Source organism: Oryctolagus cuniculus, chromosome 18 (genome assembly GCF_051225735.1).
Source record: "Oryctolagus cuniculus isolate XC-2025 breed Fujian yellow rabbit chromosome 18, ASM5122573v1, whole genome shotgun sequence".
Taxonomy (NCBI): domain Eukaryota; kingdom Metazoa; phylum Chordata; class Mammalia; order Lagomorpha; family Leporidae; genus Oryctolagus; species Oryctolagus cuniculus.
Genome location: NC_142884.1, coordinates 17,162,542 through 17,190,486, shown reverse-complemented (window position 1 = coordinate 17,190,486; position 27,945 = coordinate 17,162,542). Strand labels below are relative to the sequence as shown.

At 60.9% G+C, this 27,945-nt stretch overlaps 3 protein-coding genes and 1 long non-coding RNA gene across 4 annotated transcripts; 1 reads left to right on the top strand and 3 right to left on the bottom strand.

The window, feature by feature from the left end:
- Positions 1–1,367: 1,367 nt before the first annotated feature.
- On the top strand, positions 1,368–3,087 carry LOC138846450 (galectin-7). The gene is made up of 4 exons (XM_070062247.2): positions 1,368–1,476; positions 1,833–1,921; positions 2,507–2,708; positions 2,920–3,087. The coding sequence occupies exons 1-4, from the start codon at positions 1,471–1,473 to the stop codon at positions 3,031–3,033; spliced, it is 411 nt and encodes a 136-aa protein (XP_069918348.1). The 5' UTR covers positions 1,368–1,470; the 3' UTR covers positions 3,034–3,087.
- A 1,445-nt stretch (positions 3,088–4,532) lies between these two features.
- LOC138846451 (uncharacterized) lies at positions 4,533–7,867 on the bottom strand. Its single transcript, XR_011383942.2, has 3 exons — positions 7,767–7,867; positions 5,131–5,346; positions 4,533–4,829 (listed from the first exon to the last, which is right to left on the bottom strand). It is a non-coding gene; the product is annotated as an uncharacterized LOC138846451 (long non-coding RNA).
- Positions 7,868–9,258: 1,391 nt separating this feature from the next.
- Positions 9,259–17,330, bottom strand: LGALS4 (galectin 4). Its single transcript, NM_001082713.1, is given in 10 exon segments — positions 9,259–9,606; positions 9,686–9,851; positions 10,224–10,312; positions 10,509–10,538; positions 10,661–10,714; positions 10,814–10,840; positions 14,148–14,282; positions 15,583–15,787; positions 16,967–17,055; positions 17,285–17,330. Coding segments are annotated over 10 exon segments (987 nt in total). The 5' UTR covers position 17,330; the 3' UTR covers positions 9,259–9,459.
- A 2,407-nt stretch (positions 17,331–19,737) lies between these two features.
- ECH1 (enoyl-CoA hydratase 1) lies at positions 19,738–27,772 on the bottom strand. The gene is made up of 10 exons (XM_051847044.3): positions 27,709–27,772; positions 27,200–27,407; positions 27,025–27,113; positions 21,471–21,595; positions 21,339–21,387; positions 21,092–21,156; positions 20,637–20,707; positions 20,469–20,540; positions 20,108–20,258; positions 19,738–19,987 (listed from the first exon to the last, which is right to left on the bottom strand). Exons 1-10 carry the CDS (start codon positions 27,758–27,760, stop codon positions 19,883–19,885), a joined length of 987 nt encoding a protein of 328 aa, XP_051703004.3. The 5' UTR covers positions 27,761–27,772; the 3' UTR covers positions 19,738–19,882.
- Positions 27,773–27,945: the final 173 nt, after the last annotated feature.

Here is a 27,945-nt window from a genome sequence, read left to right as displayed (position 1 = left end):
GGCCACCTCCCGAGACAAGCCGGGCCCATGTGCGGCTCCTGCTGAAAGTCTGGGCAGTGCAACCAGGACAGAAGCCCCACGGGAGGCAAGGGGACAGTGGCCAATGAGGCCCTAACATGGGGAGGAGGAGGAGGGGGAGGAGAAGCAGCCGCTCCCGGAACCCAGCACCTGAGCCCTGGGCGTCCCCTCTTCTGCACGCTGTCCCCTGCCCCCTCGGGGTCCCGGCCCGGCCCCACCTTGCTGCGCGGGGCCTTGGCTGAGGCTGCCCCTCTAGAAGCTTCAGTTTTCTGCTCTGTAAAATGGGGGTGCTCACAGCCTCCAGAGCAGGTGCCAAGCCTCCCCCTCAGTGCTCTGCTCCCCTCAGCTGGCCCCTGTGTGCGGGGGGGGGGGGGGGGCGGGGAGAGGGAGTCTGGGAGGCCTGGGATGAGGAGGAGGATCAGGATCTGAATCTGGTCTGGTCTCTGCCCCGACTTGCCCCCCCGCCCCGCCTGCCCCAGGCCTCTGCCACCTGCTGGGTGGGGCAGGGGGGGGCTGTGGGGGTGGGATGGAAACTTCAAGGGGCTGCTGGGGGGCAGTTTCTACTCAGCTGCCTGCCCTCCCCACCATCTAGAAAGACCTTCAGCCTTCTCCCTCCCCCCAGTACTCTCCCTAGAATGGGGGCGGGGCAGATGTCCCCTCTCTGTTCCTGTTCTCAGCCTGGGGGGAGCTGGGCTGCTTCCCCTCCTCACCCCATCCTGCACCTGGGGGGGGGACGATGGCAGTGGTGCTGGGTGGAGGGACCAGGGAGACAGGCAGGGAGACAGGCAGAGACGCACCAGGTAGTGCACGCTCACACCTGCCCGCTATGGCGTCTCGTGGAAGCCGTCTGTAGAATGAGGGTGCAGCTACTCCCGGGATGGGGTGCGCTGTGGCTGTCTGTCTTGGGCAGCTGCTGGGCGGAGCCAAGGCTGCTTCCCCCCTTGGCTGAGCTCCTGCTAGGTCTAGGAATGAGCTGGGGCTGCAGGCAGACTGGACGCCCCAGGCGGAAATCCGCTCCGCGCGGCTGCCTTTGCCATCCTCACCAGGCCCCTGCGGGGTCCCGGAGACACCCTCAGCGTGGGTAGGGAAGAGGGGCCTGGGGTGGCAGCCCCCACCAGGCCTCTGGGGCCCCGCCTGCCAAGGCCTCAGTGAGCCCGAGCCCTCCCTCTGCAGGGCCTGCAGCTCCGGCCTCCTGTGCAGTGCTAATTCTCAGAATGATGGCTCCCAGGGCCCCAGTGCTGGAGCCGCCAGGCAGCAGTGCAGGGCCCTCCGTGGGGGCGGCTCCAGCCAGCCTTGCCCGCCTTGCCCCAGGGCCAGGGTCTGTGCCAGGTGTGGGCGGTGGGCGGGGAGGGAGGGCTGAGTCACCAGGGCGGGCCCTGCCCTGCCTGTGCTTAAGGTCCCCCCTCAGTCTCCCCGCCACCGCCACTGCTGCTGTCCCACCCACCGCTCACCATGTCCGTGAGTGCTCCTGAGGGGCTGGGCCTGGGGTCTTGGACCTAGGCTGGGGCTCGTGGGAGGGGTTGGGGCTGGCTGAGGCCTGGGGTTCAAAGGAGGAGTTCCCCTTGCAGGGCGCCGTGAGCCCGCCGGGGCTGTGGCCTCGGGGCTGCCCCTGCCCGCCCCGCTGTCCCCTCTGCCTGCCCTCTGCTCCCTGGGTGCTGTCCCTGGGTCTCCCGCACTTCCCTGCCTGTCTCTCTGGCCCTCCCTCCCTCCCTCTCTCTGTTCTGGCCCTGGTCTCTTCCCTGGTCTCCTGCCCCTCGCTGGTTCCTGGGGCTGCCCTGCCCTCTGTCCCCTGGTGACTCCCCCCTACCCCGCAGAGCCTCCCGCACAAGACCTCCCTGCCCGAGGGCGTCCAGGCTGGCAATGTGCTGAGAATCCGGGGTGTCGTCCCTGACAAGGCTGGCAGGTGAGCCCTGGCCTCCCAGCTGAACCCCAGCTCCTGCCGTCCGGAGATGGGGTCCTTGCGACCATCTCTACCCCCAGGGTTGGCGTATGCAGGCCCCTCCCGGCCTACTGACACCCACCCGTGGGCTTCCTCCCCCACTGCCGGCTGGACCCCCACTGCCTAAGACTCTGGGGCCCAGGGCAGCCTGGGGTGTCCTCACTCACCGAGCCCTGCATGTCTACAACTCCAGGATTCCCTGAGTCCCGCAGGCACCCCCCACCGTGGAGGCTTTGCCCAGCCTTGCCCAGAAGTCCTGGCTTCCAGGGGTGGGGGCTTCAGGCCTCCTAGAGTTTGGCCCATGGGACGCCCCCACCCCACCCTGCCAAATCTGGACAGCTCCCAGGCTCCTGGCAAAGGCGGGGTCCCAGCCAGGAACACAAGGCCCTGGTCTGGGTGGCTGGCAGCCAGGGCCCTCTTGCGGGGCGTGGGACACCGTCCGGTTTGCGGGCACTGGGGGGGGTGCCCTGGAAGTGGCAGCCCCCCCCCCCCGAGGATCGGGATTTTGGCCGTGGGTCACGGACCCGCTCACCCGCCCTGGCCCCACAGGTTCCACGTGAACCTGCTGTGCAGCGAGGAGCAGGGCGCCGACGCCGCCCTGCACTTCAACCCGCGGCTGGACTTGTCCGAGGTGGTCTTCAACAGCCTGGAGCAGGGCGCCTGGGGCAAGGAGGAGCGCGGCCCGGGGCTGCCCTTCCGGCGCGGGCAGCCCTTCGAGGTGCTGCTCATCGTCACCGGCGACGGCTACAAGGTGCGACCCGGGCCTGGCCCGGCGCGGCGCTGGGGGAGGCGCCCAGCCCCTGGGTTCGCCCGCGCGGCTCCCTCGGGTGTTGGCGGCGGTAGGGCCGGCCGAGGGGGGCGAGAGCCGGGCCGAGGGTGGGGTCCCCGTGGAGGGCCCGGGCCGCCCCCTGCTGGTCGCGCGCAGTCGGTGCGCGGGTGCCAGCCCTGCCCCTGTCCCGCAGGCCGTGGTCGGGGACGCGCAGTACCACCACTTTCGCCACCGCATGCCGCCGGCGCGCGTGCGCCTGCTCGAGGTGGCCGGGGACGTGCAGCTGGACTCGGTGTGCGTGTTCTGAGCGGACGCGGGAGCGGCGGGCCCGGCTGGGGCTGCAAATAAAGCGTAAACCGGTGGTGCCTGTGTGTGTCCCTTCGTGTGCGCGAGGAAAGCGGGCTCAAAGCTGGGCCCACACAGGGATCCTGCACCCCTTCTGGGATTCCTGTCCGGGAGTCCGGGTCGTGGCATGGGCGCGAGTGGGAGAGGGGCTGGCCTCACATCTGGGTTTGAGAAGGCAGGAGCCTGCGGCTGGGGCTCATCTGCGGGCCTCGTGGGCGGGGAGTGGCTGGACCGTCCCTGGGCGTCCCCACCGCCGAGGCCTCGGTCCCTCTCCCCCGCCAGGGGAAGGGTGACAACGTTCCCGTTCCCTGGGCTCCTAGACCTTCTGCATCTCACCCGTCCCACCTCTTTGTCTCCAGCCCTGGAGATGTCCCAGCGGGCGGGGTGTGCAGCCAGACAGGTGTCTCGGGTCCCAGGCCGCTCCCTGCTCAGGGCAGTTTCCCTGCTTTGCAGCCCCAGGACGGCTCTCTGGAGGCTGCACCAGCCCCGCCCAGCACCGGGGATTCTCCAGTCCATTCGGGGGTCCCTTGCGGATGCGAGCCGGATGTCCCCAGGGGCAGGGGAAGTGGGCTTTTGAGAACACCCCGTTTGACCTTCTGGTCTCAGGGGGGTCACCGGGCTCGCCCTAAAGTCTGCCCTGCACCTTGGACCTGCACCAGGCCTTCTGCGGCCGCCGCGGTCCGGGGCTACACTTGGTCCAAGGAGCTGCACACGCCCGGCCGAGCTCCCCAGCGCTGCTCTGGCCATGCTGCGCCCTGACCTGGATGGGTGTGGAATCCTGGACCCCTTAGGGTTGGGGACTTGAAAAAGTGGTTCTCCTAAACCTCCAGGGCTCCTTGTCTCATTGAGTTCTATTCTATTTGGTGTCACTTATACATACTTTAAAAAAAAAAAAAAACATTTTTTCGATGATTCCCGGTCCCTTGGTACAACCTGCAATACATACAGTGGACAGCGATGCATGGTGGGGACGCCGTGAAGGGTGGCTGGGTCTGCGGAGGGGCGGCCACGATCATTGCCTCCTGGTTGCTAGCGGGGTCCTGTGGGGACCCGTGGGAGGCCACTCCTCGTGGGGCACCTGCAGGCGAGGGCTGGCCTGCTAAGCACTTCCTCTCGGATGGCACAAGAGGTACAGCGCGCGCTTTCTTGCGTCTTTCTCATTTCGCCATTCAAATTTTAAACACATCTTTCTGTGAAGACACTGCTGTTACTGTGCCTTCGTTTCCTGTGCATCCTTCGAAAAACCAGCGCCTCCCTAAACCCAGGCACGCGTGCGCCCTCCCGGCTCTCCTGCGCCTGCGCAGTTTCCTCCACACCCGCGCGGAGTTCCCCGCGCCCTTCCGCGTCCGCGGCTTTCACATCAGCCACGGCCCCCAGTCCAGGAGAATGGCCTTGGGCCCCAACCAGCTTCTTCCATCATCTCCATCCTGATTGTGAAGCATAAGCACGCTTTTTGTAGAATTTTGAGTAAGTTTCATAGTTTTTTAAAAAAGATTTATTTATGTGAAGGAGTTACAGAGAAGCAGAGGCAGAGAGAGAGAGAGAGAGAGAGAGAGAGATCGTCCATCTGCTGGTTTGTTCCCCAAATGGCCACAACAGCCAGGTCTGGCCCAGGTGGAGGCCAGGAGCCTAGAACTCCATCTGGGTCTCCCACACAGGTGCAGGGGCTCAAGGACTTGAGCCATCCTCCACTGCTTTCCCAGGTGCATTAGCAAGGAGCCGGATCGGAAGTGGAGCAGCCGGGACACGAACTGGCACCTGTGTGGGATGCCAGCATGGTAGGCAGTGGCTTAACCTGCTGCGCCACATCACCAGCCCTCTGAATAAATACTTTTTAAAAATAGTCCCCTAAAATGTCCCAGTTTATATCACTGCACGAGACACTATGGTCAAAGTTTGTATGCAGAAGTTTTTCCCAAGTTTTGATTATGAACTTGTCCAGACAGGCAGGAAAGTTACAGAACTGCTCCCACTGAGAGCGCCTGGATACCCTGGGCTGGTCTGAAGCCCTCCCGCTGCTCCAGCAGAGCCGCCGGGCCAGCCCCTGGCCTTTCCTTACCGTCTTCTCTCTTGCTGTGTTCCAGGAAGACTTTCGGCATCAGCACCCGTCACTCCTGAACTTCAGCAAGTGTGTCCTTACCGGAGAACAATGTCTGTCTAGGCTTCTTTCTTTGTGGCAAAAGTTGTTAGTGAAATGCACAAACCCTAAGAGTGGCTGAGCCCTGACAGATGCAGGCGCCCACGCAGCCCAGCTTACACACAGCGTCCCTTGCACCTGCAAAAGCCGAACCTTGGCTTAAGTCCCTCCAATAACCAGTTTTACAACATTTCAAGCACTTATTGACAGACTTTCTCAAGTCGTCATTTCTTGGCTTGTCCCAAAGCTTGCCAACCCGTGACCTGGAGAACTCCTGCACATGGGCAGAGGCGCCCTGTGGGAGGTGGCAGCTTTCAGAACTGCTCTCCCCTTCCTGGCTACCCCCCCCTACTCCAGACTCCTCCCCTTCCTGGCTACCCCCTAGTACCCCACAGACTCCTCCCCTCCCTGGCTGCCCCACCCAGGATCCCACAGACTCCTCCCCTCCCTGGCCGCACCCCAGGACCCCACAGACTCCTCCCCCCCTGGCTATCCCCCCAGGACCCCACAGACTCCTCCCCCCCGGCTATCCCCCCAGGACCCCACAGACTCCTCCCCTCCCTGGCTGCCCCACCCAGGATCCCACAGACTCCTCCCCTCCCTGGCCGCACCCCAGGACCCCACAGACTCCTCCCCCCCTGGCTATCCCCCCAGGACCCCACAGACTCCTCCTCCCCCGGCTATCCCCCCAGGACCCCACAGACTCCTCCCCTCCCTGGCTGCCCCACCCAGGATCCCACAGACTCCTCCCCTCCCTGGCCGCACCCCAGGACCCCACAGACTCCTCCCCCCTCGCTATCCCCCCAGGACCCCACAGACTCCTCCTCCCCTGGCTATCCCCCCAGGACCCCACGGACTCCTTCCCCCTCGCTATCCCCCCAGGACCCCACAGACTCCTCCCCTCCCTGGCTGCACCCCAGGACCCCACAGACTCCTCCCCCCCCCCCGGCTTCCCCCCAGGACTCCACAGACTCCTCCCCGCCGGCTATCCCCCCAGGACGCCACAGACTCCTCCCCCCAGCTATCCCCCTAGGACCCCACAGACTCCTCCCCCCCTCGCTATCCCCCCCGGACCCCACAGACTCCTCCCCCCCCTGCTATCCCCCCAGGACCCCACAGACTCCTCCCCCCCGGCTATCCCCCCAGGACCCCACAGACTCCTCCCCCCCTCGCTATCCCCCCCGGACCCCACAGACTCCTTCCCCCTGGCTATCCCCCCAGGACCCCACAGACTCCTCCCCACCTGGCTATCCCCCCAGGACCCCATGGACTCCTCCCCTCCCTGGCTGCCCCACCCAGGATCCCACAGACTCCTCCCCTCCCTGGCCGCACCCCAGGACCCCACAGACTCCTTCCCCCCTGGCCGCCCCCCCAGGAACCCCCAGACTCCTCCCCTCCCCTATACTTGCTCCTCCTTCCAGGTCCCTGTCCCAGATTGGCTCTATCATCCCCTGGTCCCCAGGCCAGAGCCCTGGGCCTCATCCTGGATGCCCCTCCCCCAACACACACACACAAGAAGGCCCCAGACTGCCCACTTGGCCACTCCTGGTGCCCCCCCCCCCCCCGCCAGGCTTGGCTCCTACCCTGACCTTTCCCACCCGGGGCTCCGCTTGGACTCTGGCTTCTCAAGGATCAGGATGCTTCTGGAGCCAACACCTGATCAGGCCCCTCCCAGCTGGCCAGGGCCCCTAGGAACGGAGTCTGAGCCCCTGAGCTTGTCCTGCCAGCCCCTGCAGAACTGGCCCCTACCGAGCTGCGGTAAGCAGAGAGCCTCCCAGAGATGTCCACGCCCTGTCCCCGCGACCTCTGCGTGGCAAAAGGCCTCTGAAGACACAGTGGGGATGGTGAGCCTGGGGCAGGCATTTGGTGCAGCGAGAACAATGCTGCTCGGGACGCTTGCATCCCAAACCGGGGTGCCTGGGTTTGAGTCCTGGTCTGCTTCCCACCCACCTTCCTGCTAATGCGCACCCTGTGAGACGGGGGATGGTGGCTCAAGTACTTGGGTCCCTGCCACCCCTGTGGGAGGCCGGGATTGAGTTCCTAGCTCGTGGCTTTGGCCTGGCCTAGCCCTGGCTGTTGCAGGCATTTGAGAGTGAAGCAGTCGTCATTTCTTGGCTTGTCCCTCTGCCTTACTTGCATCTCACACTGTAGACTTAGGGCCCATTCCTGCCCCCAGCTCCTGAGTCCAACTTCCTGCCAATGCAATGGAGGCAGTGGTGGTGACTCAAGTAATCGGGTTCCTGCCAGCCACAGTAGAGACCGGGACTGTGTTCCTGGCTCCCGCACCAGCCCAGCCCTGGCTGTCCCAGGCGTGTGGAGAGTGAACCAGGGGATGGCTGTTTTCTGTGTTTCTCCCTGGCTCTCCACCTCACCGATAAATTTTTCTTTTAGATTTTTTAAAGACTTAATGGAGGTTGGCATTTGGGGCAATGCTAAGCCACTACTTTGGATGTCTGCCTCCTATATTGGAATATCTGGGTTCAAGTCCTGGCTCCACTCTGCACTCCAGCTTCCTTCCAACCCATGCCCCAGGAGACAGCAGGCGATGGCCCAAGTACCTGTTTCCCTGCCACCCGTGTGGAAGATCCACACTGAGTTCCTGGCTCCCGGCCTTGGCTTGGCTCATCCCTGGCTGTCGTGGGCATCTGGGGGGTGAATCTGTGGGTGGGAGATCTCTCTGTGTAAGTCTCTGCCTTTCAAATAAATAAAATCCCTACAAGCATTTCTTATAAAAATGTGTCAGTGGATGGATGAATGAACACGTAGGTGAATGAATGAATCCTGGTCTGCCTGGATGAATGATTAAATCTGCAGAAGCATGACTTACGAGGATGGCGGGACGCATGGCAGCTGGGCGGTGACGGCCAGACAGACAAAGGGGTAAATGAATGGAAACTTTCTAGCTTGAGTCGGAGATGGATGGAGGAAAAGTTCATGATGAGATGCATGACAAACTGGGACAGATGGTGACTGAAGAAACTGCTGGCCGGAGGGGCAAATGGAAGGCAGACGGGTGGACAGACAGGCTGGTCAGTGGGTCAGTGATGAATGTTGGATGGCGGTTGGCCAGATGGACAGGTGGACAGATGAGGAGGAGGCGGGATGAGGGTGGAGCTCGATGGACTGGTGAAGGATGAATGGCTGGAGGTTAGGGTGGGTGGATGAAGAGATGAAGAGGTAGATGGATATAGACTAGTGAAAGGGAACTGAGACAAACACGTCAGCGGATGAATTGCTGAGTGTCTAGACGGCTGGCTGCTGATGGCTGCCTCGCTAGATGCATGGAGAGACTGATGGATGTTGAGGTGACTGGATAAATGGATGAACAAATGGATGGAGGGTGGGTGGGTGGATGGATGGATGGAGGGTGGGTAGATGGATGGTTGGGTGGAGGGTGGGTGGTTGGATGGATGGATGGATGGAGGGTTGGTGGTTGGATGGATGGATGGAGGGTGGGTGGGTGGTTGGATGGATGGATGGATGGAGGGTTGGTGGTTGGATGGATGGATGGAGGGTGGGTAGATGGATGGTTGCGTAGATGGTTGGATGGATGGATGGATGGATGAATGGTTGGATGGATGGATGGATGAGTGGTTGGATGGATGGAGGGTGGATGGTTGGATGGATGGAGGGTGGATGGTTGGATGGATGGGTGGAGGGTGGGTGGTTGGATGGATGGAGGGTGGGTGGATGGATGGTTGGATGGATGGATGGATGGAGGGTGGGTGGTTGGATGGATGGAGGGTGGGTGGATGGATGGTTGGATGGATGGAGGGAGGGAGGGTGGGTGGTTGGATGGATGGATGGAGGGTGGGTAGATGGATGGTTGCATCGATGGTTGGATGGTTGGATGGATGGATGGAATGACAAACCACAGAGTGGACACATGTGCAGCCTGGGGAGCCAAACCACCAGGGTTAGAATCCTGTTCTGCCCTTTGTGGGCTGTGCCACTTCGAGCAAGTGACTATTTCCCTTTGCCTGTTTCTGCATCAGTTACAAGGGGCAGCCAATAGCAGTCCCCACCTCCTGGGCTGTTGTGCGCAGAGACTGGGAAGCAACGAGGTTTATTCGGGTGGGAGGAAGTTTGGACACGTGACTGGTGGATGATGGACCGCGCAGGATTGAACCGAGGGAGGAGGGAGGGGACTGGAGTGCTGCCTACTCCCGAGTCAGCCTCACACCTGTATCAGGGTCGGAAGGGAGGCCAGGGGAACTTTCCGTCTTCCCAGGAGCGTGGTTCGGGCACAGGTCAGATCTGGACGTAGGACAAGGCGACGTCACCCTGGATTTCTATCACGTCCACCTTCTGGAAGGCCGGGAATCGATGGGCGTAGTCGAAGAGGTGCTGGCCGTTGGCGTACACCTTGAAGCGGTCCATACCACAGCGAATGGACAGCTGCAGGGGAAGGCGTGGGTGTGAGGCCCGGGCAGAATGGAAGCCCTGGGAGATGTGGAGAAGGAGACCCCAGACTCACATCAAAGTACTGCCCAGGACCAAACGGGTTGTAGGCCATCTTCCTCTCCTCGGCGCCCCACGAGCCGTTCAGGCGGCTGTTCCGCACCACGACGCCCTCGGTCATGCGCGGGTTAATGTGCAGAGCCAGGTCCCCCGAGGATCCCACCTTGAAGTTGATCAAAAAGCTGGGGGCAGAGAGGGAGGTGCAGTCAGGAGGGTCCAGGGCCTGGGTCCCCAAGGGAGGAGGGGCTGGGGCCTGGACCCCAGGGACAAGGGCTGGGGTCTGGACTCTAGGGTCTAAGGGAGGATGGCTGGGGCCCTGGACCCCAGAGAGGAGGGCTGGGGTCTGGACCCCAGGGAGGAGGGCTGGGGTCTAGACTCCAGGGAGGAGGGGCTGGGGTCTAGACCCTAGGGTCTAAGGGAGGAGGGCTGAGGGCCTGACCCCAGGGAGGAGGGCTGGGATCTGGACCCTAGGGTTTGAGGGAGGAGGGACGGAGGGCCTGGCATCCTGGTCTGAGGGAGGAGGGCTGGGGTCCTCCTCCACCTGGGCTCTGCACCTCTTGCCTGTGGGGGGCACGTAGCCCTTGACTATGATGGTCCTTCTGGCTGTGAGCCCCCCTTGCAGTCTCCCCGTGAACGGCACCGGCTGTGGGAAGAGAACAAGGGCCCCCTCCTCTCTCAGAGGCAGGAGTCAGCCTCAGGGCGAGGTCCCGCTCCAAATGGGAAACGACCGCCACCCCCCATCCCTGCCGGGGTCGCCAGCCCCAACCCCTCCCCAGCACCCTCTGGGTGCTTCCCGTCAAATCGCCCACCACACAGCCCGCCCCCCCGGGACGCCATACCGGATTGAAGGTCGGGGGTCCCTCCATGCTCTGTGAAGTGAGGAAGAAGCGACTTAGTCAAGGACAGTCCACAAGTGACCACGGTATACCCATGGGATACAGGTGCCCCTGGGCTCCGGCCCCTCTCCCCGCCCCACAGCCCTCCCACTCACCGGCAGGCTGTGCAGTGGCTGTGCGCCATAACCAGGATGGCCGTATCCGGGACTCTATGCGGGTGGACAGAGGGCGGCAGAGCTGAGCGGCTGCAGGCCCTCCCGCCTCCCCAGGACCTCCCAGGCCGCCAAACGTCCACGGCAGGTACTTACAGGGTAACCCGGGGTCATCGTGGGTCTCTGTGGGCAGAGAGAGAGGAGGTGGTGAGGAGGCGGGGACAGGGTGTCTGTCTAGGACAGCCCCTCCCCACCGTGCACCTGAGGCTGGCCCAGGTGACCAGTACCGGAGAGGGACTCACCACGGTTAGGGATGGTCAGAGCAGGTGCACCTCACCCTAACCCTCTGAGACAATGCCAGGTCCACGCTGGCGTCCGTGTCTTCCCTCGGCAGTGTTCTGGCCCCTGGACCTCACCCCTCACTGCCCCCGCAACTACAGGTTTCTTGGCATCATCCCAGGCGTGCGACCAAGGGCCTGGTCTCCCCAGGATCTGTCTCCATCTGTCTCTCTCCCGCCTCCTCACAGGGGCTTCCTTCTGCCTGCAACCCTGTCCCCTGGCCTTCCTAACTTTTACCCTCTCTCTCCATCTCCTTCTCTTTTATCCTCCTTCTTTCAATAAAAATTGATTTCTTTGAATGATTTATTTATTTGAGAGCGAGAGCGTGAGATCTTCCATCTGCCGAGTCGCTCCTCAAATGGCTTCAACAGCCAGGGCTGGGCCAGGCCCAAGCCAGGAGCCTGGAACTCCAGCCAGGCCTCCCCCGGGGGTGGCAGGGGCCCAAGCACGGAGCCATCTTCTGCTGCTTTTCCCAGGCGCGTTGGCAGGGAGCAGGGGCAGAAGCAGAGCAGCTAGGGCGAGCACCAGCACTCTGATACAGGACGCCGGCGTCAAAAGCCAGGACTCAACCTGCTGCACCACAACCTCGGCGCCTTTTCTCCTCTTCCTAATTAGCTCCTTTCCGCCATGACCTCTGCTGCCATGGCCAGGCGTTTGGCAATGCCATTTGGGAAGCCGTATCCCATACTGCAGTGCCTGCTGCCGGTACTGGCTCCTGCACTTCCAATCCAGCCTCCTCTCACTGCGCACCTGGGAGGCAGCAGATGGCGGCTCAAGTACCGAGGTCCCTCTTGCAGGTATTTGGGAAGTGAACCAGTACATGGAAGATCTGTCTCTGTCTCTCTTTCAAATAAAATGAAAATAAAGAATAATTTTTTTTTTTTGACAAGCAGAGTGGACAGTGAGAGAGACAGAGAGAAAGGTCTTCCTTTTCCATTGGTTCACCCCACAATGGCTGCTGTGGCCAGCGCACCGCGCTGATCCGATGGCAGGAGCCAGGTGCTTCTCCTGGTCTCCCATGGGGTGCAGGGCCCAAGCACTTGGGCCATCCTCCACTGCACTCCCTGGCCACAGCAGAGAGCTGGCCTGGAAGAGGAGCGACTGGGACAGAATCCGGCGCCCCGACCAGGACTAGAATCCAGTGTGCCGGTGCCGCAGGCGGAGGATTAGCCCATTGAGCTGCAGCACTGGCCAAGAATAATTCTTAAAAATGACATTGATTTGAGAACTAAAGAAACAAACAAACAAAAAATAGCTTTGTGTAGGGCCTTAAAAAATGTCATGGAGGGGCCGGCGCTGTGGCATAGCAGGTAAAGCTGCCACCTGCAGTGCCGGCATCCCACATGGGCACCCATTCGAGTCCCTGCTGCTCCACTTCCGATCCAGCTCTCTGCTATGGCCTGGGAAAGCAGCAAAAGATGGCTCAAGTGCTTGGGCCCCTGCACCCATGTGGGAGACCCGGAAGAAGCTCCTGGCTCCTGGCTTCGGATCAGCGGCCAACTGGAGAGTGAACCAGCGAATGGAAGACCTCTATCTCTCTCTCTCGTTCACTCTCTCTGTGCTTCTGCCTCTCTGTAACTTTTTCAAATAAATAAATAAATAAATAAATAAATCTTTTTTTAAAAAAAAAGTCATGGAAAATGTGTCTTATGAAGAAAATGAGCCATGGAGTTTGATTTTTTTCCCCACTAAAACAAACCCTTCTTTTACTCCCACCCTGCCGTGAACTGTGCAGAGTTCCCGCAGTGTCGGTTTGGACACATCTGGGGTTTCCCAGCCACGAAGGTAGAAGAGTGAGGGCACAGAGCCCCTGCTTCTCACCAGCTCCGTGACCCTGAGCTCTCCGTGCCTCAATTCCTGCATATGTGAAATGGGCCCGTGACCAGGACATCGGGCTCCTGGGGAGAGCTGAGTTGTGAGGCCATAGCCGGTGTGTGCGGGGGCTCCAGACGGGCCATGGGAAGAAAATGTTAAGACATAAACTTCTGGCCGGCACCGCGGCTCCCTTGGCTAATCCTCTGCCTGTGGCACCAGCACCCCAGGTTCTAGTCCTGGTTGGGGCGCCGGATTCTGTCCCGGTTGCTCCTCTTCCAGTCCAGCTCTCTGCTGTGGCCCGGGAAGGCAGTGGAGGATGGCCCAAGTGCTTGGGCCCTGCACCCGCATGGGAGACCAGGAGGAAGCACCTGGCTCCTGGCTTTGGATCGGCTCAGCATGCCGGCTGTAGCGGCCATTTGGGGGGTGAACCAACGGAAGGAAGACCTTTCTCTCTCTCTTTCTCTCTCTCTCTCTCTCTCTCTCTCACTGTCTAACTCTGCCTGTCAAAAAAAATTAATTAATTAAAAAAATTTAAAAAAAAATAAAGACAGAAGGTTCTTTCGCGGCAGGAGTTTTGAAATCCATGCCGAGTTTTTGCACCAGGTGCCTTGGCCAGGAAGGAGGCCAGGGTGCCTTCCAGGGACCCCTCCCCTGCCGCGGACCCTGTGGGTAGTGTGCAGTCTGCTGGGGGCGTTTGTACACGGTGCTGCTGGGGGTGTGCCCGGGGGGGTGTGTCAGTGGCTTTTTTGTCTGCTGTGTACCTGGGAGCGGTGTCTGGGCACTGGGGCCGTCACAGACACGCGCCCACACGCACGCCCCGGGGCCACGGACAGTGGTGTCAGCTTCCCCGGCGCGTGCCGGCCATCGGCACCGGGCGCCTTTGGCTTCCGTTCTGCACACGGGTGGGTGTGCAGTGGCGCTGCGCGGTGCTGAGTTTCCCAGGTGAGTCATGAGGTTGAGCAACCGCCTGAATGTTTGCTGCCTGTGAATCCTTTAACCTTATCTTCACATCCTGACTTGGTTTACATGCCTCCTCCTCCAGGAAGCCCTCCCAAACCCACAACCAGGTCAAGCCCTTCCATCAGACCCTCAAAACCTCCCGCACTTCAGCATCCTGCCTGCCCCAACACCCCTCGGCCTGTTTCCCCCATCCCAGCCCCCACTTCTCTGCCTCTGCCTCTCCGCCTACGTCTTTCCCATGACAGCCACAAAGCCTTGCAGCTGCCACTGTCTGGCGATGCTTGTCTCGGCCGTGGGCCGCCCTGGCCAGCACAGGGATGGCACAGAGCAGGCGCGGGGGAAGGGAGGGAGGGAGGGGGCCGGGCACACCACACACCTGGTGAGGGGTGGGCTGGCCTCCGAGGAAGTTGATGGACTGCAGCCGCAGGTCCCCGTCCACGTGCAGGTGGGTGACCATCTGCAGGGGCAGCCGGTGCTTGAACTCGTAGAAGGGGCTTCCGTTCACCACCACCTGGAGAGCAGGGCTTGGAGGTCACCTTGATCTTGGGAAGCCAGAAGCCAGAAGCAAGCAACAGGGCTCTTTCTGACTTGGGGTTAAAAGTCTTTAGTGTGAGCTGAGACAGCCTCGCAGTCAGGGATCCTGGAGCCCAGGGTCAGAGGTCAAGCTGAGGTCAAAGTTCAGCTCACAGATCTCGGGATGTGGTGTGGGGTGGAGGGTGGCAGGGAACTAGGGTTTGAGGGCCAGCTCTGCCATGCCCTGGCAGTGTGAGCCCAGGTCACCCGCCGCTCTGAGCCTTTGTTTATTCATCTGTGGAATGGGCCGCTGCTCATCTCTGGGACCGCAGGAAAGACTGAAGGGCAGCACGGCTCGGCGAAGGAGGGGTGGGGAGGGGGGCTGGAGGAGCACCCGGCCTTGTTCACCTGCCCCCAGCACTGCAGGGACCCATGGTTTCTGTTCACAGCGCTACGTGACGGGGAACAGCTGGGAGCGGCCGTGCAGGACCAAGCACTTGCCATGTGCGAAATGCCATACGTGGTGCTACCATGTGATTCTCCCAGCAGCTCCCAGAGGCAGGACAAGGGCCTGTCTCCATTGCACAAGGCCACGGGGCGGGGCAGGAGGTGATGCCTGCATCCCATAGGAGAGCAGGTTTGGGTTCCAACTGCTCCACGTCTGATCTAGCCCCTTGCTAATGCGCCTGGGAAAGCAGTGGAAGATGGCCCAAGTGCTTGGGCCCCTGCACCCATGGGGGAGACCCAGATGGAGTTCCAGGCTCTGGGCTCTGGCCTGGCCCAGCCCTGGCTGTTTGTGGATATTTCGGGGAATGAACAAGAGGACGTGGCCACACTCAGGTCAATGTCAAAACACGCAGCATGCTCTGAGCCGGCCCCCTGCAGGGCCTTCCTGGGACCTGGGCCAGGAGGGAAGGGTGGACGCTAGGGCACTGGTGTGGGAAGGCACGCGTGACCATGCTAAGGAACAGCTGGCATCGGTGGCTATCGTGGGAGTATCTCAGGATGAAATGGTAGCGCGTCTGGGATGCGCTCTGAAATGATGGGAGGCGGGCCCTGCAAGGTGCCGGTGAGAGGCCATGAACTTGAGGGGAGAGCCGTGGCAGTGCGGAGGGGCAGGGCTCTCGGTGCGCTCAGAGTTCTTGCAAACATTCAGCGGCCGGAGGGGTTTGCAAGCAGGCAAGGGGACACAGCCGCGTGGGACTGTTGGAAGACTCCTAGCCGGAGGGGAGAGACACGGAGGAGTGAGAGAGGAGGGGAGGACAGGGGAGGACACAGCAGGGCGGAGGCGGCCCCACCTTGTAGTGCTCAGCCAGGACGGTGAAGACCAGCTCGAAGGGGGCGCCCTTGCTGAAGGGCATGCTCCTCTTCCTCTCCTCGCTGCCCCACTTGCCGCCCTGCTGCGAGTTGAACACCACCTTGTCCCAGCCGTCAAAGCGGGGATTGAAGTGGAAGGCGATGTCTGCCCCCGGGTCCTGCCCCACCACGAAGTTCACGAAGAACCTGATGGGACACGAAGGCTGGGTCCCCCCGGGCTGCCTCCAGGAAGTCCTCCCTGATCCACCCCGCCCCAGGAGCAGCTCTGAGGGTGACCTGGGCAGTGTCGAACCTTCGCTCACCACACCTTCCTCCTGGATCACCTCCCCACCTCTTCCCGACTTCGCTACTGTAACCCCCGCTCTAGCCCTGCTCCCTGCACTTGACATCCGTCAGCTCCTGGCCCCACGCCTTCCTGCCTGCAGCCCGGGACCCTGTGAACACTCGAGTCAGAGCCCGTTCCACACCGCCCACCACACCAGCCTCCGGGCAGTTATTCCAACAGCTGCCCCAGGGCCTTGGCACTGGCTGTCCCTTCTGCTCCAGCACCCTCCCCTCAGCTGTCCCCAGGGCCCCCTCCCTCACCACCTCCAGGTCCTCGCTAAAATCTCCCTTTCCAGGGGTCTTCTGGCCCAGCTCCCAGCTAATGCACCTGGGAAACAGTGGAACATGGCCCAAGTGCTTGGGTCCCTGCACCACATGGGAGACCCGGATGGAGCTCCTGGCTCCCGGCTTTGAGCTGGCCCAGCCCCAGCAGTTGGGGCCATTTGGGGAGTGAACCAGCAGGTGAAAGGTCTCTTTCTCTCTCTGTGTCTCCCACTCTGTCACTCTGCCTTTCAAATAAATAATAAATAAAAATATTCCGGTCCCATGAAGGCCTTTCCTGGCCACCTTATTTAAAGGGCTGATGTCATCCCCTCCCCCTCCCCCCTTATTTCCCATCACCCTCTAGTACACTGTTGTCACGCTTACTGTCACCATGATGGTCTGTCTGCCTGCTGAGAGCAGGGGCCCCTGTCCCGTCCTCAGCTCCCAGGCACAGAGTGTGCGTGCAACCAATGAAGAAACAAGGACCTTGGAGGTCAAGTCCACTATCGACGCCAGGTTAGGGCCCTACATACAGCTCAGCCACAGTACAGCTTCTTCCCTGCTCTCACTCTGGACGGGGAGGCCCAACCAGTGCCCATTCTTGGAGAGGACGGGGAAACCCTGCAGGGCGGCGGAGCTGGGGTGTGCACCCAGGGCCCGAGTTCAGGCCACCACACTCCCCACGGTGTGACCTCTCTGTCACCTCCCAGCTCCAGATCGGAGCCCTCAGCTCCGGGAGAAGTCACCCACAGCAGGGCCAAGCGGCGAGGGCCTCACCTGTTCATGTGCTCGCTGGCCACTCCTTGGATGTAAACGGACATCCCCAGGCTGAGCCCACCCGGGATGGGCTGCTTGTAGGGCAGCGTCTGCAGAAGGGGTGGGAGAAGGGCCTCAGAGGCCGTGGGCCTGCTGAAGCCTGCACCCCTCCCGGAATGGCCGCTAGGGGCCCCCAGGTGGGGGCAGGGAGGAGGGACCCTCAGGCTGAGGGGCTGGGGTGCAGAGGAAGAGGGGCTCTGGGTTCCCTGGAGACACAGTGAGCTGCCCCGGGGGCTCACAGGGTGGGTGGTGTGGGGGCACCGGGGGCCGGCATCTCACCGGGTTGTAGGTGGGCTGGTAGCCTGGCGCAGGGACAAAGGCCATCTCCAGAGGCTGAGCTGGTGGCTGTGCTGGGAGAAGTCGCAGGACTGGGAACTGGTGGCGGGTGGCAGGCGACAGGCGGCTCTTATACAGCAGGGGCAGGGAGTGGCTGCCAAGGGAGGGTCTGAGGGGTCCGTCTTTGGGGACTCCCAGGTTCAAGCCTTCTTGGAGGGCACGCCCTAGGCCATCAGGAGCCTCCCCAGTGTCCTCCCTGGACCCTCTGGCAAAGAGGAAGTGTGGGTGGAGCGGACTTCGCCCAGCCAGGGCCTTATCACCATCATAAACCCCTGCCCCTGTGTTGGCAGAGGGAGGGTGGGACGGGGCAGGGCCGCGGGAGTGGCCCGGACAGGTGGGCAGTGGACGCAGGTGAAAGTATCCAGGAACTGCAAGTTCTGGGCTCCAACAGGCCTGTACAAGGACCACTGCACCTACGCTGTGCTGTATGAATGGTGGCAGAGCCATGGTTCTGGGTTCCAGTCCTACCTCTGCCACTTCCTGGCTGTGTGCTCTTGGGTCAGAGCCTTAACCTCCATTTGCCCATGAGCCTACCCGCAAAATGGGGACAGCGATAATATCGACATCAGAGGACCCTGGAAGGGAGTCAGTGAGTAACAGATACTCAGGGGGTGGCGTTTGGGGCAGCAGCTGAGTCTGGTGGGCGGGCATCGCAGTGCAGTGGGTCTTAAGCCACTGCTGCTTCCGACACCTGAATCCCATGTTAGAGGGCCTGGGACGGAGTCCTGGCTGCTCGGCTTCTGATCCAGTTTCCTGCTAATCCGTGGGTCCTTGCCATCCCCGTGGAAGACTGGGATGGAGTTCTGGGCTCCCGGCTTCCACCTGCCCCAGCCCTGGCTCTTGTGGAAATTTGGGGAGTAAACCAGTGGATGGAAGATCTGCCTTTCTCTGTCTCTGCTGCTCTACCTTTCAGATATAAATAAATAAATAAGAATTTAAAAATAAATACTCAGAGCAGGACTTGGCATACTTGTACACACAGATTGAAAATGATTTGTGCACAAATGAGCTTATCTTTCAATTCCATTTCTCAGGCACTTTTTTGGAGTTCCCTCTTTAGAAGGCACTAAATTTTTTTAAATTTATTATTTTATTTTATTTATTTTTTGACAGGCAGAGTTAGACAGTGAGAGAGAGAGAGACAGAGAGAAAGGTCTTCCTTTTTCCGTTGGTTCACCCCCCAAGTGGCCGCTACAGCTGGCACACTGTGCCGATCCGAAGGCAGGAGCCAGGTGCTTCCTCCTGGTCTCCCATGCAGGTGCAGGGCCCAAGCACTTGGGCCATCCTCCACTGCACTCCAGGGCCACAGCAGAGAGCTGGACTGGAAGAGGAGCAACCGGGACAGAATCCGGCACCCCAACCAGGACTAGAACCCGGGGTGCTGGCGCCACAGGAGGAGGATTAGCCTAGTGAGCCGTGGTGCCGGCCTACAAGGCACTAAATTAACATGTAGTCTCTTTACATTCATCCCTAACATAAACCCGGGGGGCCAGTGCTGTGGCATAGCAGGTAAAGTCGCCACCTGCTGTGCTGGCACTCCATGTGGGTGCTGGTTTGAGTTCCAGCGGCTCCACTTTTTTTAAAAAAATATGTATTTTATTTATTTGAAAGAGTTAGAGGGAGAGAGAGAGAGAGAGAGAGAGAGATCTTCCATCTGCTGGTTCACACCCTAAATGACCACAGCAGCCAGAGCTGAGCTGATCTGAAGTCAGGAGCCCAAGGACTTGGGCCATCTTCTACTGCTTTCCCAGGCCATAGCAGAGAGCTGGATTGAAAGTGGAGCAGCCGGGACTCGAACCAGCACCCATATGGGATGCCAGTGATTCAGGCCAGGGCTTTACTCGCTACGCCACAGCATCAGCCCCCAGGCTGGGGCTTTTAACCTGCTGCACTATAGCATGAGCCCTTGCTCCATTTCTGATCCAGCTTTCTGCTGTGGCCTGTGTCCTTGGGTCCCTGCACCAGCGTGGGAGACCCGAAAGAAGCTCCTGGCTCCTGGCTTCAGATCTGCCCAGCTCCGGCCATTGCAGCTATTTGAGGAGTGAACCAGCAGATGGAAGACCTTTCTGTCTCTCTGCCTCAGCCTCTCTGGAACTTTGCCTTTCAAATAAAAACGAAATAAATCTTAAAAAAAAAAAAAAAAAGGAATCCAAAAAACCAAACCAAACCAAACAAAAAAACCCATAAACCTGGGAGGTTGGGACCATACATGGACACGCAAACTCAACACTTGCAGGAAAGAGGCCAGCGGCTCCAGACTGGGTCGCAGGGGAGCCCTTCCGGACTGCGGCGGCACCGGAGCAGCTAGGCTGAGCCGCAGGGTGAGGACTCTCGGGACTTCGGTCCCGCCCCTCCCCCTCCCTCCCCCCCTCCCCCGCCCCGCTCAGGGCACCGGCTCTTCACAAGGCTTTATTGATCACCAGGATGAGGAGGCCAGCACCTTACAGCTACGGCCTGGGAGGTGCGGGAAGGCGCCCCGGCCCGCGCGTCCCCCACCCCAGCGGAGGGGAGCCTTGCGCGGGGAGGCACAGGGCGAGGCCCTCAGAGCTTGGAGAAGGCGACGGTTTTGAGGTCCTTCTTCTCCATCGCGGCCTGGACGGACTTCATGATGTCCTGGGTCTGGAGCATGCTCATGTTCCAGGTCGCCTGGAGGATCAGCAGCGGCCCAATCAGAGGCGCAGGCGCGCGCAGAGAGCCAGCCGCGCGGCCCTCAGGGGGCGCTCTGCGGGCCGGGCGGCTTGTGAGTGGCAGGAGCGAGCGCCTTACCATGTAATTGAGGCTCTCGGCCACGGTGTGGTCCCGGGAGTAGACCAGGTTGATCTTGCTGCTCTGCACGGCCACCGGGCTCTTGCTGGAAATCTCGGCCGCCAGGGCGAAGGCCGCGTCCAGCATGACCTCCTTGTCCGGGAACACACGGCTGCCACGGAAGGGAGCGGCGGTCAGGAGGGCTGAGCAGGGCTCCACGCCACTCCCGCGGCCGGCAGGAGACCCCAGTGACCCGGCCCGAGGGCAGCCGGGCAAGAGCCACCCCCCACCCCCCACCCCGTCCCCAAGAAAGCAATGAGCACTCAGGGAGGTCACACGGACCCGGGGAGCGGGGAGCGCGCCCAGGTGGCGCTGACCCTACCTGACCAGCCCGCTGCTCAGGGCCTCGTCAGCCATCATCTTGCGCGCGGTGAAGGCCAGCTCGTTGACCAGGCTGCAAGAGGCCAGGGCGCGTGAGCAGACGGCCCTCACCCCAGGGGCCTGGAGACCCCTTGCCTTGCGGCTCCCTCCCCAGCCGTATCCCGCCGACCTCTGGTTTCCGATGACCTTGGGCAGCCGCTGCAGCGTCCCCACATCAGCAGCCAAGCCTATGTCCACCTCCTGCGGGGGCAAGGGCGGCAGAGCCGTCGGGCGCCTGCACCAGGCTGGCCCAGACAGCAGTGGGTTGTGCAGGTCCCTTCCTGGGAGGGGGGGCCTGAGCCCTGCATCTCCGGAGGGAAGCCTCCTTGGCCGTCCCTGCCAATGCCTTCACTGCGTGGGGGCTCCATTCTGCCGCCCACCTCCCCACCATCCCCTGCCCCCTTGGCCACACCCTTCCCCGCTATGACTTCACCTGGACCCCTTGCCCTTGTCTTCCTCCACGGCCGGCCGAGGCTTCCTTGGAAAAATTCAATTCTGACTCCCCCAGCCCCCCTGCCCCTGCCGATCGCTCACTGCCCAACTGCCAGCAGCACCTGGGGAAGGAGCTGGGGGGGGGCGCCTTACCTTCACCTGGAAGAAAGCATCCTGGGCACAGTACCGGATGTCACAGGCGGTGACTAGGTCCACACCTGGCAGGCAGAAGCCGGGGACACTGAGCGACCACAAGCACTAAGCCCCTCCTCCTGGGAGGTGGGGTTGCGTCTCGACAGCCACAGAGCTGAGGCTGGAGGCTCGCGGCCAGGGAGGGGCAGCCCCCCACCCCTACCCCAGCGGGCGCACCCTGGTGGGAGGCAGGCGGCTGCAGACTCACCCCCGCCAATGCAGCCCCCGTGGATGGCGGCGATCACGGGCTTGGGGCACTGGAAGGGAACAGGAGGGGCGGGGTCAGGGCTGGCGGAGGAGAGGCAGGTGGCAGGGATGGCCCGTGGTGCCCCAGAGTCACCTTCTCAATGGCGCTGAAGGTCTCCTGGTACCTGCGGATGAAGTCACGGAGGTACCAGCTGATGCGGGCCGGGTCGTCTCCTTGCGGCTGCAGGAGGTCGGAACCCACGTCCATGAGGTCGATGCCTGGTGAAGGGGTGGCAGGGGGCTCACCTAGCCTCATAGACCCCACCCATTGCCCCAGCTGGCGGCCCAAAGCCAGGCACAGCAGGCCCAAAGTCCCCCAGCCACCAGAGAGCACGCGCGAGGGGCTGCGAGCAGGAGCAGGCCTGAAACACAGGGGAGCCAGCACCCGGCTCTCGCTCATGCCCCAGCAAGCTGTGCCCTGGTCCTGTCGCTACTGCTGCCGCACTGATTTTCTTAAAAACATTTATTTATTCATGGGAAAGAGAGAGAGAGAAAGAGGGGGAGAGGGAGAGGGAGAGAGAGAAAGGGAGATCTTCCATCCACTGGTTCATCCCCCAGTGGCCACCACTCCATCTGGGTCCCCTCACCAAGGGTGGCAGGAGCCCAAGCGCATGCGCCATCTTCCTCTGCAGGGAGCTGGATCAGAAGTGGAGTAGCCGGGACTCGGACCAGGGCTCCTGTGGGATGTCGGCACTACAGGAGGTGGCTAACCCACTGTGCCACAAGGCCAACCCCTTCCCGATGGGTTAACGGCACAGAGAGGTTAAGTGCCCGGCAGCACTGAGGTTTCAGACCACGGGACCATGCGGCCGACTCCAGGGGCTGTGCTCCCCCTCACACCTGTCGGCCTAAGGAGCCACGGGCACAAGCCCTGGTCTTGGTGGCGATGTTTCCTGAGACGCGAAGACCAGGGGGTGCAGAGTTTGTGCCTCCAACTTCAAGATAATCCTGAACCTGACCTTTCCGACCCCAGCCAACCTCCGTGCCCCTCCCCTTGCTCCTGCCTGCTCCCCACACACAGCCAGGGGGAGCCTGTGCACAGCCCAGTAGAGAACAGAATAAAATGCCAAGTTCATGCTGGGACCTCCCAGGCTGCGCAGCCATCACTTCTGGCCGGCCTCCAACCGTTCCAACTATGAGACACTGTGGCTCTGCCGCATGGCGGCCGGCCGGGGCCCCTCCATCCATCTGCTGGCTCTGCCCTGCCACACATCTCGCTGTCACGGACGCTGTGCTGGTCTGGTTAAGCACCTGCTTCTCTTTCTGGGATGTGAGCTCCAAGACGCAGGGGCCTGTGTGTGTCTGTCCACTGCTCTCTCCCCGGTGCCTGGGCCCAGGCCCGGGACACAGTGGCTGCTCAGAAAGCAAACAGTGACAGCCCCTGCTCTCAGATAAGACAAACAATGAAGACAATGCGGGGCCGGTGTCAGGCACACTGGTCGAGCTTCTGACACCTGCAGCCCATATTGGAGCGTGGGGTCAGTCCAGGCTCATCTGCTTCCGATCCGGCTCCCTGCTAATGCGCACCCTGGGAGGCAGCAGGGAACGGCCATAGTGCTTGGGTCCCTGCCACCCATGCGGGAGACCAGGATGGAGTTCTGGGCTCCTGGCTGTTGCGGGCGTTTGGAGAGTGAACCAGTGGGGAAGGGGATTTGAATCTCTGTCACTCATAAAATGAAAATAAATAACAAAGTGGTGGTGAGTGTGCGCGCATGTGTATACAGGAGAGGGAGGGGCTAGCAGGCTCTCTGGGGTGCCAGGCCCTGCATGAACAGCAGCCCTGTGGGGGAAACGCGCCTGGCTTGTGTGAGGACCACTAGGGAGGCCGGGACAGTGGGCTCGAGGGGCTCGCAGGAGGAGCCCAGTCAGAGGGGTGTGGGGCACGTGGGCCACGGGGGGCGGGGCCTGAGCAGAATCCTCCGTCACCATCTTCCTCTTAGGCTGCGTCCTCACCCCTCACCTGTCCGTCCCCTGGACGAGCCGTGTGACAAGCCTGAGAAGGCAGTCCCACGCTGGCCACAGCCCTGGCTCTCCGGGGCTTCTCTGTTTAAATAAGAGGGGCCAGGGGTGGTTGTCCAGCCTAGTGGTTAAGCCACTGGTTAGGACGCCTGCGCCGCCCACGTGGGACAACCACAGCTCCGGTTTCCGACTCCAGCATCCTGCGAGAGTGCCCCCTGGGAGGCACAGTGACGGCTCCGGGACCTGGGTCCCTGCACCCACACTGCACACCTGGACTGAGCTCCCAGCTCCTGGCTTCAACCCCTTGGCTGCTGTGGGCACCGGGCCATGAATCAGCGGATGAGAGACTTCTTTCTCCATCTGTTTGTCAAATAAAACTTTTTTTTTAAAGATTTATTTATTTACTTGAGAGTCATTGTTATAAACAGAGAGAGGAAGAGACAGAGAGAGGTATTCCATCTGCTGGTTCACTCCCCAAATGGCCGCAATGGCTGAGCTAGGCTGATCTGAAGCCAGGAGCCAGGAGCTTCTTCCAGGTCTCCCAAGCAGGTGCCGGGACCCAAGTGCTTGGCCCAGCTTCCACTGCTTTCCCAGGCCATAGTAGAGAGCTGGGCTGGAAATGGAGCAGCCGGGACTTGAACCAGCACCCAAATGAGATGCCAGTGCCACAAGCAGATGGCTAATCTATGCCACAGCGCTGGCCCCCAAATAAAATTTTTTAAAAGTAAGACGTTAGGGCCAGTGTGTTGCTGCATTGGGTTAAGCCGCTGCCTGTGGCGCCAGCATCCTATATGGCACCAGTTTGAGTCTCAGCTGCTCCATTCTGATCCAGCTCCCTGCTAATGTGCCTGGGAGAGCCGAAGATGGCCCAAGTGCTTGGATGGGGCCCCAGGCTCCGGGCTTCAGCCTGCCCCAGCCCTGGCCATTGTGTAAACCAGAGGATGGAAGACCTCTCTTTTTCTCTCTCTGTAACTGTGCCTTTCAAATTCATAATTTCTTTAAAAACAGTAAAAATACTACTAATGATTAAATAACTAAAGGTCAGAGGAGTGTGGGCTCCAAGCAGGGCTGGGCCCGGGACGGCAGGACTCGCTCCAGGTCCCTGGCCAGCTCGCCTCCTCCTCGGGCCTGGGGTGTCTTCTCTGACCAGTGCTGATGGACCCCGGCAGCTGGCCAGGCTGCGCGGGCACTCGGGGATGGCGGCCTGGAGGTGGCTGCAGCAGTGCCTAGCACGCGACAGCGTCATAGGAGCCCCTGCTGTTCACTGGGTCTGCGCCCGGCCGCCTGCTGGCACCTGTGGCTGCCACACCTGTGACGCGCCAGGGCTCTGCCCATGCCTTGCACAAGCTCCTCTCCGCTCACCGGCTTTTCTGGTTCCCTGCCCCACTCCCGCCCAGACCTGCGCCATGGGTACTGGCAGCCCAGTGCAGTGAAGGGCCCCAGAGCATGGCCCCCCGGCGGCTGGCCCAAAGCAAGAACAAATCACAGCGGGGTGGGCATTCGGATCCTGCTTGGGACACCTGCTTCCCACAGGGGAGTGCCTGGGTTTGAGTCTGGGCTCTGCTTCTAATGCCAGCTTCCTGCTCACACACACTCGAGTCTCCTGGCTTCAGCCTGGTCCAGCCCTGCCTGGCTGTGTGGGCATCTGGGCATGGGCCAGCAGATGGAAGATCTCTGTCTTTCTGCCTTTCAAATCAACCAAAATCAATGACGAAGATCTTCAGGAAAAATCATTATGCAGAAGCTCCGCCTCCTTCCCTGGGGAACCTGTGCCTGCTTCAACATCCTTCGGGCTATCCTGTCGTTATGCATTTATTTACTGTTTTGGTAAAGATTTATTTATTTATTTGAAAGTCAGAGTTGCAGAGAGAGAGAGGTCTTCCATCTGCTGGTTCACTCCCCAGATGGCCACCAATGGCCAGGGCCAAGCCACACCTAAGCCAAGAGTCAGGAGCTTCTTCTGGGTCTCCCATATGGGTAACAAGCACTTGGGCCATCTTCTACTGCTTTCCCAGGCACATTAGCAGGGAGCCGGATCAGAAGCGGAGCAGCCAGGACTTGAACCCATAACCATATGGGATGCCGGCACTGCAGACAATGGCTTAACCTGCTGTGCCACAGTGCCGGCCCTGGTGGTTTTTTATAATCACAGGAAACAGCGGCTACCTCAGTAGCTGCCCGACCTGTACCTGATGCCTGCTCCTCACGGCAACCTGGGGTGGGGGGCAGGTGCTGGTAGCACCGCATGTTCTTCAGACCAGGAGACTAGGATGACAATGTTTATGGCATGGCAAAGGGTGACTGTTTGCCAGGAAGCCGCTTTGAGTCCCGGCAACTCCACACTTCCGATCCAGCTTCCTGCCGATGCTTCTGGGAGGCGGCAGATGATGGCGCAAGTCCTGGAGCTGCTGCCACCCACATGGGAGACCCCGATGGAGCTCCTGGCTCCTGACCTAGGCCTGGTCCAGCCCTGGCTGCTGTGGGCATCTTGGGAATGAACCAACTGCAGGGAAGAGGTCTCCCAGTCTGTCTCTCAAATAAAATGAAAACACATTTAAGATATTTTAAAATCGATAATAAATAAATTAACAACCTGTGCCCAAATCTCATGCTGATTTGGGAACCATCCCTGCAGCCCAGCACAAGAAAATGTAATTGCAACTAAGCTGCTCAAACAAGAAATTCACCAGTGATGGATATAACCATGTCCCAGCATGTTAGATATAACTGTGTCATGGAATCTGGAGTTTGCACAACCCCCTATTGCTACACGCCAATACCCAGAGCACAGTGCAAACTGACTCGAAACACACACACAGGCCTGTGAGAGCCATTTTCAGAAGAAAAGATGATAAACAGAGACGGGCCACAAGAAGGCCCAGATGTCAGACCTGGGAGAATGGGATTTTAAAGCAGCCCTTACAACTACACTCACAGGGGCTGGCGCTGTGGCACAGCAGGGTAAGCCTCGGCCTGCGGCACCAGCATCCCATAGAGGTGAGGGTTCGAGTCCCGGCTGCTCCTTTTCCGATCCAGCTCCTGCTAACGCATGGAGGAAAGCAGTGGAAGATGGCCCAAGTGCTTGGGCCCCTGCACCCATGTGGGAGACCCAGAGGAAGCTCCTGGCTCCTGGCTTTGGCCTGGCCTAACCCCAGTGGTTGGGGCCATTTTGGGGAGCGAACACAGCAAAAGGAAGACCTTACTCTCTCTCCTCCTCTTCTATTTCTTTCAGATAAATAAAATAAATCTTAAACAAAAAGAAAAATTAAAAAAAAAAAAAAAAAGCTCATGACAAACAGAAAGGAAACTTCAGCACAGAAATAGAACATTTTTAAAATAAACCCCATGGAAATCAGAACAGACAGCTGAAATGCGAAGAATGCAGGCGAGCCCAGCAGGCGAGGGTATGGGAGCGGGAGCGCCAGGCCAACTCGGCTACAGGCTCTCAGAGGTCAAGGACACAGGGCCAGGGCTGGGAGCCCACGCGCTTCTGCTCCTGGCTACAGGCTCTCAGAGGTCAAGGACGCAGGGCCAGGGCTGGGAGCCCACGCGCTCTGGCTCTGGCCGGCTACTTTCCAGAGCTGAATGCCTTAAGTGAGGACTTCAAGAAAGAAAGGATCGAGGCGCGAGTTGGGAGCGCGGCTCTGTGGCCAGGCGCGGGGAGGCGGGGTGCGCGGCGCCGCAGGTACCTGACGAGAACATCTTCCCCGCCCCGGAGATCACCACGGCCCGGCACTCGGAGTCTTGGGCTATCTTGTTGAAGCACTCCACCATCTCGCTGCGGAGGAGCCAGGGATGAGGGGCCGCGCCGGCTCACGGCCATCCGTCTGTCCCCCACCCCGGCCACCCCGGGGGCCGCCAGACCTCCAGAAAGCCTTGTTCATGGCATTCCTCCTGTCGGGCCGGTGCAGCTGCACATGCAGGACATGCTTCTGGGCGGCCGTCACCAGGAGGGACTCGTAGCTGTGGCCCGGGGCTTCGCAGGGGGCTGCTCTGGGGGCCTCGCCGTGGGCGGAGGTGCCCAGCGGGCGGAGGCCAATGCTGAAGCCCGGGCAGCTGGGAGCTGCCAGTCCTAGGGAGACAGAGGAAGGAAGGGCCTCTGAGGACCCCCGAGGGGGCACACAGCGCTTCTGAGAGCAGAGGGCGCACCAGGGCCCCACAGGCGGGGAACACGGCCCCTCGGAGACTTGGGTTTAACATCAGGGGTGCACTGTTCAGTGGTTCCAGACCCATGGGGACATGGAGTCATCAGTGCCCCCAGACTGTAATGAGTAACCCTTTAGGCGGGGGCGCGAGGACCCTCCGTGACCCCGAGTGGTCCTACAGCCGCTTGGACAGCACAACAGATCCCCACAGGTCAGGAAGTGACTCACGCCGCATCAGCAGGTCGCGGAGACCGCGAGTGGCCGCCATCGCCGTCGCCATCGGGACCGAGTCGTGGAACCCGGCGGGAGGAAGCCAAGGGGCGGGCCCAAGAGGCCGCCATGTCAGGTGAGGGCACGGAAGCCGCAGTGGAACGGCCCTAAAGCGCCCCTTCCGCCATCTTTACTAAGGGCAACCAGCAACAGCGCCGCAAGCCGGCCGGCATGCTGAGGCTTAAGCGTTAAAAC